This window comes from Raphanus sativus, chromosome 1 (assembly GCF_000801105.2).
Source record: "Raphanus sativus cultivar WK10039 chromosome 1, ASM80110v3, whole genome shotgun sequence".
In the NCBI taxonomy this organism is placed as follows: Eukaryota; Viridiplantae; Streptophyta; class Magnoliopsida; order Brassicales; family Brassicaceae; genus Raphanus; species Raphanus sativus.
The window spans coordinates 20,841,147-20,858,840 of record NC_079511.1 but is presented as its reverse complement, the minus strand read 5'-3'; the positions used below and the strand labels follow the sequence as shown (position 1 = coordinate 20,858,840).

The 17,694-nt window shown below is 33.2% G+C and overlaps 2 protein-coding genes across 2 annotated transcripts; one reads left to right on the top strand and one right to left on the bottom strand.

The window, feature by feature from the left end:
* The first annotated feature begins 5,869 nt into the window (after nt 1-5,869).
* On the top strand, nt 5,870-7,235 carry LOC108840644 (AP-2 complex subunit sigma). Its single transcript, XM_018613473.2, has 6 exons — nt 5,870-6,027; nt 6,100-6,198; nt 6,270-6,320; nt 6,417-6,590; nt 6,823-6,882; nt 6,992-7,235. The coding sequence occupies exons 1-6, from the start codon at nt 6,025-6,027 to the stop codon at nt 7,031-7,033; spliced, it is 429 nt and encodes a 142-aa protein (XP_018468975.1). The 5' UTR covers nt 5,870-6,024; the 3' UTR covers nt 7,034-7,235.
* A 525-nt stretch (nt 7,236-7,760) lies between these two features.
* On the bottom strand, nt 7,761-8,355 carry LOC108851732 (uncharacterized). The gene is made up of 2 exons (XM_018625197.2): nt 8,261-8,355; nt 7,761-8,195 (listed from the first exon to the last, which is right to left on the bottom strand). The coding sequence occupies exon 2, from the start codon at nt 8,185-8,187 to the stop codon at nt 7,909-7,911; it is 279 nt and encodes a 92-aa protein (XP_018480699.1). The 5' UTR covers nt 8,188-8,195; nt 8,261-8,355; the 3' UTR covers nt 7,761-7,908.
* Nucleotides 8,356-17,694: the final 9,339 nt, after the last annotated feature.

Here is a 17,694-nt window from a genome sequence, read left to right as displayed (position 1 = left end):
GAGGACCTTGATGAAGTTGCAGTCGGTGGAACGAGAGTGGTGTTATGTTTATCTAGACACTGAGAGTTGTAAGCAATGTAGTCTTTGAGCTTGACAGATGGTTTAGGAACTCGATGCCCTCTCCCTAGCTGTTCCTCTTGATTCACTTCCGACACAGAACCATCAGTCTCAGTAGTATCAGTGACATTTCCAACTTCCTTCTCAGCTCCTGACTCTGCCTGTATGGTAGCAACATCACTACTCCCCCTTAACTCCTCGACTGCGACCTCGTCATATATAACACCAATAGTAGGAGAGACCACCGGAGTAGTGTTACCGGACTTGACAGTGGTCACCTCATCAAATGGAAATGAAGCCTCGTCAAACACAACATCCCAAGAGACAAATATCTCCTCACTCTCCATGTCATAGAGTTTCCAACCTCGCTTCCCAAATGGATAACCTATAAATGCGCACCTTCTACTTCGTTCTTTAAATTTGTCTTTGCTGCGAGATAACTTGTGAGCAAAGCATAAACACCCAAACACCTTGATCTCGTCATAAGAAGGCGGTTTGCCATGTAAACATTCATAGGGCGTTTTCCCACTTAGCAAACTAGAAGGCGTCCGGTTGATTACATGTGCAGCAGCAATAACACACTCTCCCCAGAACTTCACAGGAAGATTAGCTTGAAACATAAGCGACCTAGAAACATTCAGTATGTAACGGTGTTTGCGTTCAACTCTTCCATTTTGCTGTGGAGTGGACACACACGACGTCTGGTGGATGATACCGTTTGCTGAAAAATACTTCGACAGACACACGAACTCAGTCCCATTGTCGCTTCGAACCTTTTGGACATGTTTACCAAACTGCCTTTGAACGAGAGCACAAAAGTCTGGTAAAACAGTCTTGACTTCTGATTTCTCAAGAAGCAATTGAATCCAGACGGCTCTGGAGTAGTCATCGACGATAGTAAGGAAATAGACAGCTCCACAAGTAGATGGCTCGCGGTAAGGACCCCAAAGATCGACATGTATTAACTCAAATGCAACAGAAGCTTTATTGAAACTTTCAGAGAATACACCACGGGTTTGTTTGGATTTGAAACAAATGTCACAACCACCAAACTTTTCCTTATTATCTAAAACACCAGAAACAAATGGTAAATTTCCTAAAACACCAAAAGCAGGATGCCCCAATCTCCGATGCCACAGATTCTTGTCCTCAGCGGCTTTGACTCTGTAGCCTCGTGCCAAAGTAACACCCGGTAAACATACACTCCACCTCGTTCTTCACCGGCTCCAATCAGGGTCCTCGTAAAACGGTCCTGCAACACGCAAAGAGTGTCAGTAAACATGGCCAAACACCCAGTCTGCTTGAGTAATTTCGAAACAGATAACAGCGTGCAGTTCAGATTAGGAACAAACAAAACGTTTCTCAACACAAGCTTATCAGAGAGGCGTAATAAACCATTCCTGGAAGCCTTTACTTGGCTACCATCAGCGAAACTAACAGGACAATAGGCTATCTCCACTGTATCGGTTAGCAAACTAAGATCACCGGTCATGTGGTGAGATGCCCCAGTGTCAAGTATCACCTCACCCGTTTGACGCTTACCGTTCAGTTTGTCTGGAATGGGAGTCGGTTTCTGCTGATCAAGCAGAGCAGACAACGAAGCCCATTGCTCCGGCGTGAGACCACCAACTCCAGACGTTGCTGCCTGAGCTACATTGGATCGAGGCTGCTGACTGCGACCTCGTCCTCTTCCTCTGCCACGACCACTACGATCACCTTGATTGCACTCTGTCCACCAATCAGTAAACCCGACGAGTTGCCAGCAGTCCTTCTTGTCATGTCCAGGTCGCCCACAGTGAGAGCACACAACAGCTCCTCCACGACTACGAGCTACAGCTGCAAGCGTTGACGAGTTCTCGGTAGCATTGACCTCTGCTTTCGTTGAGAACCCTACTCCTTCTTGCTTGCTCTCCACGCGAGATGACTCGAGACGTCTCTCCTCTCTCACGACTCTCTGGTACACGGAGTCGAGATCGGGCATAGGCTCCATCCCGATGATATTAGTGCACACATTGCCGAAGCGCGCATCATCGAGCCCCATCAAGAACGTATGCACTTTCTCCTCCTCGTATTCGGCTAGGAACTTCTCCGATGCTCCACATGTGCACTTTGGAAGCGGCTTGTAGTTAAGAAGCTCTTCCCACTTCCGCACAAGACGACCAAAGTAGTCCATAACAGAGGAACCACTTTGCTTACAAGCCGACAACTCAGATCTCAGCTGATGAACACGAACTGCGTTTCCAACTGAGAATCGTCTTCTCAAATCACTCCACATCTTGTGAGCGTCAGGAGTGAAGGTCACGGTGGATCTGATCGCCGGAGATATGGACGCTCTCATCCATCCCACGATCATGGAGTTCACCGTTCTCCACTTCTCTGCTTCTACCGGTTGATCAGTCTCACTCGGTAACTTGAGGGTACCGTCAATGAATCCGATCTTACGCTTCGCACGAAGCGCGTTCTCCAGCTCCGACGACCACTCTCCATAGTTCTCTCCTGTAAACTGGACAGATGAGATGGATACTCCTGGGTTATCAGAGGGATGGAGGTAATACGGTGACAACACACTGTTGTTTTCGCTACTTGCGGTTTTGATAATTTCTTTAGACATGATCTCTTTCTCAATCGTTTTCTTTCAATGGATTTTTCAGATTGGCTCTGATACCATGTAAACTGAGAAAGAAGATGATGAGAATGTTCTGAGTTTATTCACGCCGTGTATGTTACATATATACTTGTTACAATGTGATCTCAACATACGAGATTCTCTGTTATCCAATATCTATCAGAGTCTATCTCAACAATATATATCTCAACAACTAACTTGATCTCCAAGACTCGTATCACACCAAACCGTAGACCGGTTTGCCATAACCCAACATAACCATCGCTAACATTTCTCTAAAATTAATTAGATTCTGTAGTATAATTTCAAATCTCAAGTATTCAGAACAAAAATTAATTAAAGCACAAAGCTAATTCATTTACGAATCTCCGATAAGAGACCTCACGCTCTCTAACGATGAAGAGGAAAACTATGACGAATTGTCCGATGTGTTGAGATCGACGATTGGAGGACAGTGACAAGCCAACAGGGAGGAGCTAACGGCTATAAACTGATCTGCAGCAAACTCGAGACGAAGATAATAAGATATCAACGATTAAAAAATTTAAATTTAAATTTTAATTATCCAATTAATTGTTTATGGAAAATGACAATATCGTAATTTATCATATTTTTTAATGGCTCTGATATCCGTATACTTTCGAAAGAAGACCGACTACCGCCTAATGACCGTACATCAGAGCAAGTCGGGTAACCCGTCGAAAGCATCCAAAAAGACCGCCGATTTCATCCCATGTTAATTGACATTGGCCTGCACAAAACAAACCCATATCCGTAATTTATCATATTTAATGAAATTTAATTTAGTTATTTTAGATTTGAGTGATAGTTTAAGAAGAAAATTTTAGTCTAGTGTTATATGAGATCAATTTTTAAAAAACTATAATAAAAATATTTATAATAGTGTAGTATTAATTACACATCAAAATTTTTTTACAAAATGAAATTTTAAAATTTAAAATAATAAAAATATAAATATGTTTATAAATGTAAATTATACATTTACATATATCAACAAAAGAATATCTATATAATAGTTATTCTAAAACATATAGTTTTATTTAAAAATACTTAGATAGAAAATATAAGTAATAGATTGAATATATTTTCATTGGAAATGTATTTAAATCAGTTACACTTTAAAATGATAAGAAAATATTAAGATAGATTCACACATAGCACATATAAAAGATCGAATTATAACAAAATATAGACCGTAAAATTATTAAAGAAGCAAAAATAGAGATTTTGAAAAAAAGAATAATAATCATTTACAAAAAAATGGATATCATTTCTCAAAATGTCATTATTTTTTATAATGCATTTAAAACATATTAGAGATTTTTGGCACTATATTCTGATTTGTACTTTAATATGTTGTAATTATATTAAATTTATTTATTTATTAATTTTTTAATTTATATTTTATATAGTCTTAAATGTGTTATTTTCATTTTTATATACCTTATTTCTTCCCAACATCAATTTAAAAAGTTAGGGAAAATCGCATAAAAAACCTTCAAAATAACACCTATTGACACTTTAAACCTTGAAGTTTTTCGACTAACACTTTAAACCTTCAAAGTGGCATTTGTATCATAAAAACTTTCAACTTGGCTTATTTTTTCATCAAGTAAAAAAATGACCCGTTGAACAGGTAAATATGATGATGTGTAAGTTTTTCGAAAAAATAATTGTTCAACTAATAAAATCAATAAAAATTAGATTAAAAATCAGGCAACTAAATAAAAATTCAGAAAATTAAATAAAAATTTTAAAATTTAAAAATAAAATTAAATAAAATTTTAGATATTAATAACATTTCAAAAATAAATACGATTAAATTAAAACAAAAAAGATTAAATAAAAACTCAGAAATTGAAGAAAAATTATAGAAAATCACAAAATTAAAAAAAAAATCATAATAGTTTTTTTAATTACAAGTTTATTTTTTAAGGAAAAAAACATATAAACGTTGACAATAAAAATTTTAAACATATCACTGATGGTGGTATCTCATATTACTATTAACAATGACGTTTTGAAGTCTCTCAAATGATAGCTTTTTTTTTTTTGCTGAAATTTTAAATTGATTATCAACAAAAAGAAAAAATTACAGGCCACCAAGGTCTATGCTTTCAAAACATGAACACAATCAATAGGAATGAAATAGAAAAGATGTTTATCCTTAAGGTCGACCCATCCAACGCTGCATCATTTCCGTGTAGAAAGATGGGCGTCGATGGCGTAAGGAGGAGATCCTATTTTTTATGGTCTCAAATGATAGTTTCCGAAATCAACCTTAAAATGACGGTATATATGTCTATCAATTTCAACAACCATCAATTAAAATTGTATCTACCATTTTAAAAAACCTTGATATATCTATCGTTTTAAATGACGGTTGTTGAAAATATAGTTATTGACATATCCACCATCATTTTTAAGGATGATATCGGAAAATATCTTTAGAAATATGTCAAAACAACATTGTTAATGGTTATGTGAGAAACCACCTATCGTCAACAGTGATATTTTTGAAATTGTTATTGTTAATGATGATATATTTCTTTTTTAAAATAATCTTGTAATTTTAAAAAGTAATATGAATTTTTCATTTTTAAAATATTGTGATTTTTCTTTCAATTTTAATTAATTTTCTGAATTTTTATTTAATTACTGTATTTTTAATTTAATCTTACTTATTTTTGAAGTTTTATTTAATTTTGTAATTTTTTTTAATTTTCGAATTTTTGTTTAGTTTTTCTGAATTTTTTATTTAGTTACCTGATTTTTTTTAATTTTTAAATTTTTATTATTTTTTATTGATTTTATTAATTAAATAATTTTTTTTTCGAAAAAACCTACAAATCATCATATTTACCTGTTCAACAGATCATTCTTTTACTTGATGGAAAAATAAACCAAATTGAAAGTTTGTATGATACAAATACCACTTTGAAGGTTTAAAATGTAGTCGAAATTTTTTAAAGTAAATGCCACTTTTAAAGTTTTTTAATGCCATTTTCCATAAAAAGTTATTAATATTTTCCAGCTTTTTACTATATATGTTAATAACTATATATTTTCATTGAAAGTGTGATGATGTTACTTAAATGCTTTTTAATTATTTTTTATATGTAAAATATTTATAGTAATATAATAGTTTTTATTTCAATGTTCTATATAATAGTGGTTTTATAATTTCATTTGGAAATCAGTAAATGTATTAGTTTGTCTAAAAAAGGTCTGCTTCGTGAAAATTCAAAGCGAGAGAGATCTGAATCGAAAGAAATTGGGTTACATCTCCGGTCTGATCGCTCGTGAAATCTCCAGAGAATATGGTTGCTGCTTTGTCTCTTCCCCACTCTGTTGATCCATCTATGTGTCTAAATTGATCTTGTCTTTTTTTGCAGATCCGATTCATATTATTGCAGAACAGACAAGGGAAGACTCGTCTTGCCAAGTACTATGTCCCTCTCGAAGAATCCGAGAAACACAAAGTCGAATACGAGGTCTCTCTCTCTCTCTATATCCTCTTTTCAATCCTTTGGCTCCTCTTCCTGATTCTTAATCTTCTCCTCAGGTTCATAGGTTAGTGGTGAACCGCGACGCAAAATTCACCAATTTCGTTGAGGTTTGTGCTTTCATATCTTGACATGTAGATATAGAAGCTAACCATTGATTCTCAAGTTTCTAGCATTTTGTGAATCTGTCACCTGTCGTGTTTCAGTTTAGAACACACAAGGTGATATACAGGCGTTACGCTGGACTGTTCTTCTCCGTGTGCGTGGATATAACGGACAATGAGTTGGCTTACCTTGAGTGCATCCATTTGTTTGTGGAGATTTTGGATCATTTCTTCAGCAATGTCTGTGAGCTTGATCTGGTCTTCAACTTCCACAAGGTACCCATACCTCTCTTTGTTCCTCTTACCCTCCTTATGTATATAGTTGTTTTAACCTCTTAAGTTTTAACTTATGATGATGCTGTACAATTCGAAAACTGGCTTCTTGCTTACAACTTGTGTTTTTTTTAAATACTAAAGCTTGTTTCATTTCTTCTAAAGCTGACTATCTTGTCCCATTATCTGTATGCAAGCATTTAATAGAAATCCTCATATATGTTGATTGTAACAGGTGTACTTGATACTTGATGAATTCATTCTTGCTGGAGAGCTCCAAGAAACCAGTAAAAGGGTATGGGAGTTCTTTTTATTTTGTCAAGCTTTTCTCTTTCACGAGAATGTATCACACATGCTCTCTCTCTTAAACGCTAAAGGTTGTGATACAACTTGTTAACTTGCAGGCGATCATCGAGAGGATGTCAGAGCTCGAGAAGCTAGAGTGATATGATTGTTTCTCAAAGAGCTGGGGTTATTGTTTAATAGATGTCTTGGTCACTCTTTTCCTTGGCGTGTCCAGAGATTTGATATTCTTTGTTGAGTTGAAGACGACAATGGTGATGTTAAGATTATTTGTAAAAGGATATAAAACGATTCTGTTGAGATCACTATCCAAAATTTGCTTTATGTGAGATTTTCTTTCAACTAGTGAGGTTACTTGCTAGTTACCACAGCCATTAAGGCATGTATAAAGAAAATGTTTGATTTGAGTATATGATAAGATCCTAAACCAAATTGATAAGTGTCCGAGATATCAACAAAGTATAGAGACCAGGAATGTGAACTTAAAACAAGTTTCTTTAGTGAATCAATTTTCCGGTGGTATTAGATATCTCAACCATCTGCTAATGTCTCTAGCTAATAATCTGGCCTGTGCTATCTTCCAATTCCTTCTCTTTCCTCCATCGATGAGTACACTCAGGTCACAGAAAATCTCAATTTCAGTGACAGAATCCTGACAACTTCTCTAACCACCCAGCTCTTACCGAGAGACTTTGCTAGCTACTGGATCAATATATCATGCACCTAATGCCCTTACACACCACCATGGTTCAGCTCTGCTCTGTTGAGTCTAGTCTGATTCAGTTAAGCATTGAGTCTAGTCTATTCAGTAACACTTGTCCTATGGAGTGCATCTAGCATAATGCAAAAAAAAAAAGAAGAATTTCAACATCTCTTAACCTAACAGTTTTCATATTCTTCTCTCAGATAAACAGAACTGTTCCACAAACAGCTAACATATGCAACAACAACATCCATAGATTAAAAAAAGACAGAAGTTTGCTTAATGGAACAAGGTTTTTTAAAAGGAGGACACATATCAAATCTTTGTCTTCTTGGGCTTCACAGGACATTTGACAGCATCATCCTCATCTCCTTCATCAGACACACTTTCATCGGGGACATGATCAGGAACATTATGCTTTGTAATAAACTCCTTGAGTATCTTCATACTTTCCTCTTTCATCGAAACCAATTGGTCTACGACAGTATCACCTTGGACTGCATCAACCGTGTAGCTCTCCGTTCCAAGTTTGAATGAGACTTTAACTAGATTCTTCCCAGGTACTACTACTGAGTCGTGAGTCTCAATCTCCATTATCAAGCCTAAAGTTTTGGAATTGTAAGAATAAATTCAGCGTAGAAGCTTAATGAGTTTAGGGTTTGGGTACCTGAAATTCAATCCCGCTGAAAGAAGGAGCTAAAAGGAAGACGAATGCAAGGCGACGGTTATGAGCGATTAAAATTAGGGTTAAATGGATTAATATCAATATCTAAAATATTCTTTTAGCCTGAAAGCCTATTTACTAAAAAGGCCCAAAAATGAAATTTCATTTTTAACTTTTTCTTTTCTTAAATCACACTTCTTACTTAATTTACAAAATAACCATCCAAATGCTAGCTGTTTAATTATAGCACGACCATTAAATATATCTCACGTAGAGATGTCAAACAGGTTTATCCGTCACGTTCCGTCCCGTATCGCAGTGGATTAGTCGTTGAGTGGGTCACAACGGATCTGTCCCTCGCGGGCTGCGGTCCTCCGAATATCGGCCCAAATTCGTAACGCATAATTTATAAGTCTTCGCGAGTGTCCCGCAGAACGCCTCCTTCACTTTCTTCATGATTGTTGAAGTAGAGAGTTGTGTAAAGAATTGAAGAGTACTCATCAACATCGATCACAACAACATCCAAGTGATCACTACTTGGTTTAGTGGTCTTGACGTAAGTGAGAACCATTTGGACAGTAAAGTTCAACTCTCTCAAGTATACTCCTTGTTTGATTTTTTGTAAAGCAGCGTCTCTGCATAGCAACGGTAACTTATACTAATGGTTTCTTCTTCTCCTTCAACCAAGCTATTGAGCTTAGAGTGTAGAGATAAGACTCTGCAGTAACCCAAACGCTGAATTCCAGCTGTTTAAAGAACAAGCAGTAGCTCTTCAACAAGTAGTAGCTCTTCAACAGAATCACTGTAACCAATTTTTTTTTTTTTTAAACACAACTTGACAGTACTGAAAACAAAACCCATCAACTTAAACAAAAAAATTCCACATAGTAATAAAGCAATTCATAATACTGATAACAAAACCAAGCAGAAATGGGGACTTAGGGTTGCGGGTCTTCAAAATCCCGCCGGTTAACCTGTGGCCTGTCCCGCATTCGGCCCGGCCCGCATTCGGCCCGGCCCGCATTCGAGCAGTCCTGTTTTGTGCCCGTCCCGCGAGGCCTGAAAAATTACGGGCTTATCAAATGGAGGTCCAATCCCGCCCCACAACAAGCTTTTATGGGTCAAGACCGCGGTCCAAATCTTTGATTGCCATCCCTAATATAATCTCACATAAATATCCAACCAATAAAATAAAAAGATAATCAGAAGAGAGTAGAGATAAATTTTCATCTAAGAATTCTTAAAGCATCACTAAGAGATTTTTTTGTGCCATGCGCATAAATTATAAATTTTAAACATAATTATGTTATTTTAAAGTAAAATTTAGTTTACAGTTTAATATTATTATTTATTAATTTCATCGGTTTGAAAATAAAATCCTAAGTGTCATTAAATGTTGTCTTATTATTTCAGTTTGGTTTATCTGATTGAATTTAATTTTGGTTAAGCATAAATAGAATTAAAATTACATTTCATATTAACAAAATTTATTTATAATCTATATATATATAAAAGAAGGGTTGGTTCTCTCCTGCTGACACATCAACATCCATGTCACAAATTCCTCTTCTGTAGTCGCGACAGCTGTCCCCATGTACTAAACGCTGCGATTCATTTAATTGGAAATCATTTTGGGCTTTCGTCTGTTGTGTTTTTGTCCAATAATTGTAGGCTTAATTTTTTTGTTTTGTTTACGGCCCTGAGTATCTCTTAATCGAGCTAACCCTACTTCCATCTTCGTTTCTGTGAGTTTGACGGCGATGAAGACAAACGATCTTCTTCTTTTCTCATGTAACGGATTGATTTATGATCTCTACTAATGGATCTTCAATGCGTCGGTCCGTCGTCGAGATCACCATTCCTCTGTTATAAATATAGGTTAGTATTTCTCTTATGGAGATAGTGATCTGTTCATCCATCTGCACCTTATCTCTCTTAATCTCCGAACTTCTACTAATCTCTCTCAATGGCCAACTCTATGGTATTTTTTTCCGATTTGAAGTTTGGTAGGTGTTCATCGGTTGTGGAGGCTCGGCTGCGGAGGTACTGGGAAGCGAGGAATATCAAGCGTGCTGGGGAGCTTATATGGGTTGCTCATGGTCGATGTTAATGTGAGTGGGATCTGATTTTTTACTCTTCTATGTAATGATTGTTGTGAGTTTGTTCTGATTTTTTTAACTGTTTTTTAATAAAAGAGATGGACATAGGAGGTGCAAGAGGAAGAACATGAAGAGACTGGGAGGCGGTGGTCTTCCTCTCCACATTTTTGGTAACTTGAAGCCAAATAACAGCCGCAAAAATGCTTTCATCAGTAAGAGACTCTTCTCCTTTACCCAATTCAAAAACACTGATAGAGTTAGCTGTTAGCTATTCTTTTCTGTTGCGAGGATTGGGAGGAACCCTTGGTTTAAGATGATGATATGATTGTTACAGTGTGTATGTAGTATGTACACTGTGTAATGATTTTGTTTGATTTTGTTGTGTGTGTGTGTTTAGTTTTATGACCATCATTGAAAGTATGGGGAGCAAAGGGAGACGAGCAAGTTGCAGCCAAGAAAGAATGCTTGAACATTTCAAGACACTTGAAACAGAGCTTGGAACCATACTACGGTGGAGAAGTGTTTGGGTTCCTAGACGTCGCGTTGATGGGTTATTACAGCTGGTTCAAAGCTATGGAGAAGTTTGGTGAGTTCAGTATCGGAACAGAGTTCCCAAAGTTGACTGAGTGGACCAAAAGGGGCTGAACACACAAGGAAGCAAAATTGTTCGGTATCAAGACTGTTATGTTCTTATGCGAAATCTGTATTTTCTTTCTTCTGTATTTTCTTTGTTTGTGTGCTTTATATTATAGTAACAGACTATAAAGGATTATTAGTTTCATAGTAACAGACTGTAAATGAATGATTGTTACTTCAATGTGGTATGACCTTGGCTTCATATGTTTACTTTATAAAAGTTTGGATAATATGGTTTATCTTATAAAAGTTTTAGTAAGTTGTGTCTATACTTAAATAATAATTTTTAGATTGTTATATTATTTAACTAACTTTAGAAAATGAATTGTAAATTGATTCATTTTTCACATTATCTAATATAAATAAGTTTCAAAAAGTATTAAAAATACCAAAGGATTCACAGACAAATATATAAGAATGATAAATAATGATAAATAATTTATCATTTATGTAATGAATTTCAACAATAGTGTCAAGTATTTTTTTATCTTACTTACTTTTATAATAAAATATAACAAACACTAAATATGTAAAATAAATACAGTAATGAAAAAAATAAAAGCTTTTTTATTAATTTATCAAACCTTTAAATTTATAATAAGAGCAACAGAAACAATAGTAAAAATTAAAAATTATTTTTATTTTGGAGTAAACTGCATACTTTTACACATATATGTGTTAACAAAGATTAATATAGACAAATATAAGTTAATAACAAAATACCATTTGTTTTTCTAAGAACAACAGAAACAATAGTAAAAATTAAAATTATTTTTGTTTTAGAGTAAACTGCATATTTTTACAGGTATATGAAAATACAATATATCTTTTAATTGATCTTTACTGGTTTAACAAAGATTAATATAGACAAATATAAGTTAATAACAACATCAATTACAATAATTGATGTTAAACAAATATTTTGTATCATTTATTAATAAGTGTCTCAAATTGATACCATTTGATTTTCTAAGAACAACAAAAACAATCGTAAAAATTAAAATTAATTTTATTTTAGAGTAAACTGCATATTTTTAAACGTATATAAAAAATACAATATATTTTTAATTGGTTTTTACTGGCTTAACAAAGATTAGTATAGACAAATATAAGTTAATAACAACATCAATTACAATAATTGATGTTAAAACAGATATTTCATCTCATTTATTAATAAGTGTCTCAAATTGAAACCATTTGCTTTCTAAGAACAACAAAAACAATAGTAAATATTAAAATTAATTTATTTTAGAGTAAACTGCATATTTTTAAACGTATATAAAATACATATTTTTAATTTATATTTACTGGTTTAACAAAGATTAATATAGACAAATATAAGTTAATAACAACATTAATTACAATAATTGATGTTAAAACCAATATTTTGTATCATTTATTAATAACTGTCTCAAATTGATACCATTTGTTTTTCTGATATTATTTATGTGATGTAATATGATCTTCCTTTTTAATAGTGTGTCATACACATTTCTTGCGAATATAAATCTAAAACAAACCACAAAATCATATAAAAATAACAATTTAAATCACAAGTAAAATATATCCTCCCCGTAGGGCGGGCCGACCCTAGTATATTATATTTAATGATTTTTTATAACAACAAATATTCATTAATTCTAGGATGAGTTTACATAACCAGCATGTAAAAAAGATGATACTAACGTCAGAACATAAAAATGAAGCATGAAATGAAAGATGAATCTCCTAAATGTCGTCCTTTGCTAATTTATCTGCCACGCGATTCGATTCACGAGGGATTCACTGTATCTTCACATCTTTTAGCCTTCCTAACCACCAGTGAATATCACGAGTCCAATTATAGAGACCAAAGTGTAGTATCCGGTTCTAGATAATGTTAATAGCCTTCAAGTCGTTTTCTATTATCACTTTCTTGTATCTTATCTAACATAATTGTAGCCCATCAAGATTGCTTGTAATTCACTCTCAAATACACTTTGAACCCATCTTCCAGGACTATGTGACGATCCATATATATTCATGTATCATCTCTCAAAACCCATCCAGCTTTACTCTGAGTTGTTATTTCCAGAAAAGAACCATATACATTACATTTGATCCATCCTTCAGGCGGTCTTCTCCAAAGCTTATGAACTGATCTACTGTAAGGATAAGATGTCTTGATATATGTGTGTGATGCTCCTCTAAGTTTGTATCCTTCCATTCGTTTCTATCATTTCTTGCTAACTGAAGTAAAGTATTCCAATGCATCTGTTTTTTTGGGAATATGAGTTGATTCATGCTCATCCATAATCTCCATAAAATCCAGAAAGGTAACTCCTGGAAATGAGACATCCGAGATGTACAACAAGTCAAGCAAGCTTCAATCCTCTCTTCCAAAATCGCGCTTGAACTATTGATCACTATATTAGACCATCTCCAATGTATTTTGATATTTTCACCTCTAAAATAGAGGAATTCTATAATAGAGATGAAATATGCTCCAATATATTCCCCCTACAATAGTAATATCTAAATATAGAGTAAAAATGGAGGAATACTTTTTCTTCATCTATAAATATAGGAAAAGTAGAGATTTCTATTATAGAGAAAGAAATAGAGGTGGGTTAGAGCAATTTCACCTCTAAATGCTATAGAGGTGAAAGTAACAGTGAGTTGGAGATGCTCTTAGAAATTCCAAAAGCTCTCCATATCATTTTTGCATAAAGACATTCTGAAAAAATATGTTGCTCTCTTTCAGCATCTTGACAACATCTTCTACACATTGAATGTCTCATGACATGTCTTCTCTGAAAATTTTCACCAGTATCAAGAGACTTGGACATAAGTTTCCAAGCAAAATGCTTAATCTCGGGGGGCATTTTGGTATTGCATATTTGATGTTTTATTTTGCATCACCAAATGTAGGAATAATCACCGGATTTGTAGGTAAATGAGTGCTGAGCCAGTAACCAGACTTCAATTTATACAAAACGTCTTCATTGTAATGCCATCCCAACAAATCAAGATTTGCCTTACCACTGAGCTTAAGCGATATGATGATGTTTTAGTCTTCTTCCTCAAAGCTTCTCTTAATTTTTGATAGTCTCAATCTCTTTTAAATGACTATTGATTTTAAATATGTATTTTATCCCTTAGGTTTAAATATATATATGATATACCATGAAATTTACCTGTTTTTAACCATGGTACTCCCTCTGTTTTTTAAAGATGTATGTTTTTGAGTTTTCACACATATTAAGAAAACACATTAATCATGTATTGTTTTTAGAAATTATCAAATTTCAAGCATTTTAACCAATAGTCTTTCAATAAATTCAATTAATTTTATTGAAAATTGTAATTTTTATATAGAAAACATAAAAAATACATCTTTTTGAAACAAATTTTTTTCCAGAATATGCATCTTTTAAAAACAGAGGGAGTATATCATATGTTTTTGGAATCTGTTTAGTATGTTTACATGTTCAGGAGTGATTTGGAGTAAAGTGGTGATTTTGGGGCATTTTGGAGATAAAAGGAGAATACACCCGAGCTGATCATTGAACAGACAAGAGGCCGATATAAAGAGTTGATAATAGATCGATGCATACTCTGTGCCATTGATCGACGGCAAAGCTGCAGAATCCCAGTTTGGTCTCAGCTGACTTAAAGCCCAAATCTCGACCAATTTATAAGATTGTCACTGACCGACTTTAACCTAATATTTATGTGCCCTGCCATTGTTCTAGGCAACACATGCTTTCATTACTTCTTATTTTCACAGTAAACATATTTAGTTTTTTTAGTAGATTTGAGAGAGGATCGAAGACTCTTTCAGAGCTTGTTATTTGAACTCCATTGTTTACTATTGATACAGTTTTATTTATACCTTATTATGAATTGCTTAGCTATGTCTGAGTAATTAACTTGTTAGGTGTAGGATTCAAATAGGATATGAAAGATTAGCCAAAAATATAGAATAGCTAAGTTGCTAGAGATATTCATCATTAAAATTATGTTTAATGTTTGTATTCTAGAGTAGCTAACCAGAACCCTGATAATATGATAGTTACGCGCAAGCGACGGCTTGGTCTTCTACTATAATAGTTTCTCTGAGCTAACAAGTAATGCATGATAACATGTCATATATCGTTTGGAAGTCTACTGTATTCAGTTTTTTATAAAGATATAACATGTGGCCTTGGTGGTACACTTTTTCTTCTTATTAAACATGTTTAGTCTATCCAACATCAAATAATCCACTTCATCAAATTTCATTTTTAACATGTTAATTGTGTTGATTCAACTGTTAAATATTTTATTTAACACCCCAATTATAAATGGCATAAATATTCTTATACTATCCACAATGGTTTTAAGATTCAACAATCTATTTTCCAGTTTTTAGCACTCCTTTCACATCATCTTCTATATCTTTCACCTCATTATTCAACACACATTTTTTGACACACTACAATGATTTTGTTTAATAAAAATCAACAACATATTTTTGTAATCAATAATTGTTTTTCTATATCCAAATGAATAAATATATTCTTTATTTATAGAAAATTTTAATATTAAATTTTCATATAAGATAAAAAATAATTTATTTTATAAAGAGATTATGTGTTTCAAATAATTAGGCGGATATGAAAAAGTCAAAATTTCTAGAAAGTGATATGAGGCACTGGTGGTCTTCATTTTCTTTTTATTTAACATGCTGAATCTATTCAGCATGGTGAATCTGTTCAGCAAAAAACAATCTACATCATCAATTTTCATTTTCAGCATGCACATTATAATTATACAATTTTGATTTTTTATTCAATACTCCCATTATAATTGGTCTTACTCATGTTGATGAAAAGTCTGAACATATCAGTGGATCTTCCGCGCTAGTCATCGGAGGAAGAGGTAGAAGAAAAACTTTACGAGAAAAGAGTGCCTAAAATTACTGAGTTTAATGAAACAAGTAAATTACATATCCAATCAAACTTCAATTAGGTTATCCCAACCCAAACCAGCAACAAATGGATTTCAGATTTTTAAAAGTACTATAACTATATTATTTTTTTCACTTTCCATTTGTTTTAACAATCCATCATTTTCCATATGAAACATAGTCATCTCACCTATGGTTTTCATTGCACAAGAAAATAACAATGATTTAACCGTTTATAATCCCCCAACACTGCAAAAGAGACTTCCAGTTTGAAAATTTCATTTGAAATTTCTTATCATCAGGTTACATATATGTGAGGCGGACATATGTTAGTGAATGGGTGTCAAGTGACACACCTTTACATTTTATAGAAAACACTTAATATATATGCATATTCGGTAATATTGAATCACATTTAATATATTTTTGACACACCTCTATTTCTAACCTACTAACTCTCTTACTATTAATTAAAAAAACCTACTACAAGCTCATTGACTAACCAACATATTTTACAAGTATATTTTAACTAAATAATTACTTTAAACTTTAAAGCCCTAATTAATATAGGTTAGAAGATTGTTACATTTTCTTCTGTTCTCAATTTTTTTTGTCATATTCCTTAAGAGAATATTAAGCAAACCATATTATCAATCGTTATCAAAATATGTAAGGCCTTTTTGAGTTTTTTTTTAATTAATATGCTTTTAGTGATTTATTTATCCATAAGTTTTTTTGTAATAATATTTTCTATTTTACAATCAGACAAAGTTTTGAATATTGTATAGGTTATTTTTTTTGTACGTAACTTTTTGAATGTTATATTTCATAACTATGTAATTTTATTATATTTTGTATATTTCTACTGATTTTGAAAAATTGGTTAGTTGTTTCTTTTCAGTTCTAGACATGGAAATTTTTTTTAAGAAAAGCTCTTACCATCATCTAAGAATGATTTATATGATTTAGATAATCTACCATGAGATCCTGCTGATTGGAAAAGAATATCAGAATATAATATGAATCAAAAGAATGAGGTAATCCAAAAGTATTTGATTAGAGGTCCTTGTCAACCTCATGTTCATATTTTATAAAAATCATTTGATAGGAGGCGTAGACACTTCAATCATGTTTGGTTTGATTAATATCCAAATTAGTTAAAATATGATGTGAAGTAAGATGCAACTTTTAGTCTGTATTGTTAGTTGTTCAGAAATAATGCTGGTAAAGGTGGAAGTAATGATGCTTGGACCATTGATGGTTTCTCTAGCTGGAATAAGTTTATTTTTTTCAGACTATGTAAGAGGTGTTAACAGTTTTCACATAAATGCATCAACGAAGTGTGAAAACTTTATGAAGCAAGACAAGTCTATAAATCATATTTTGCATAAATAAAATGATATCACGAAGAATGAGTATCGTATTCGGTTAAATGCTTCCATTGATGCTTCAAGTTTCTTGCTGTGACAAAGATTACCTTTACGTGGTCATGGAAAGAAAGAATAATCTGCTAATAATTGTAACTTTGTTGAACTCTTAAAATACATAGTTGAGCAAAATGAAGATGTGAGTAGGGTTGTTCTAAGAAATGCTCCTTGAAACAATCATATGATTTCTCCAAAGATTCATAAAGATATTGTGCATTGTTTTGCGGAAGAGAAAGTCAAAAACATTTTGATGAAATTGATCATGATGTATTTGGATTATTTGTGGATGATATACCATGAATTTAACCCACTTTTAGCCATGATATATGAGTTTTTTAGATACTA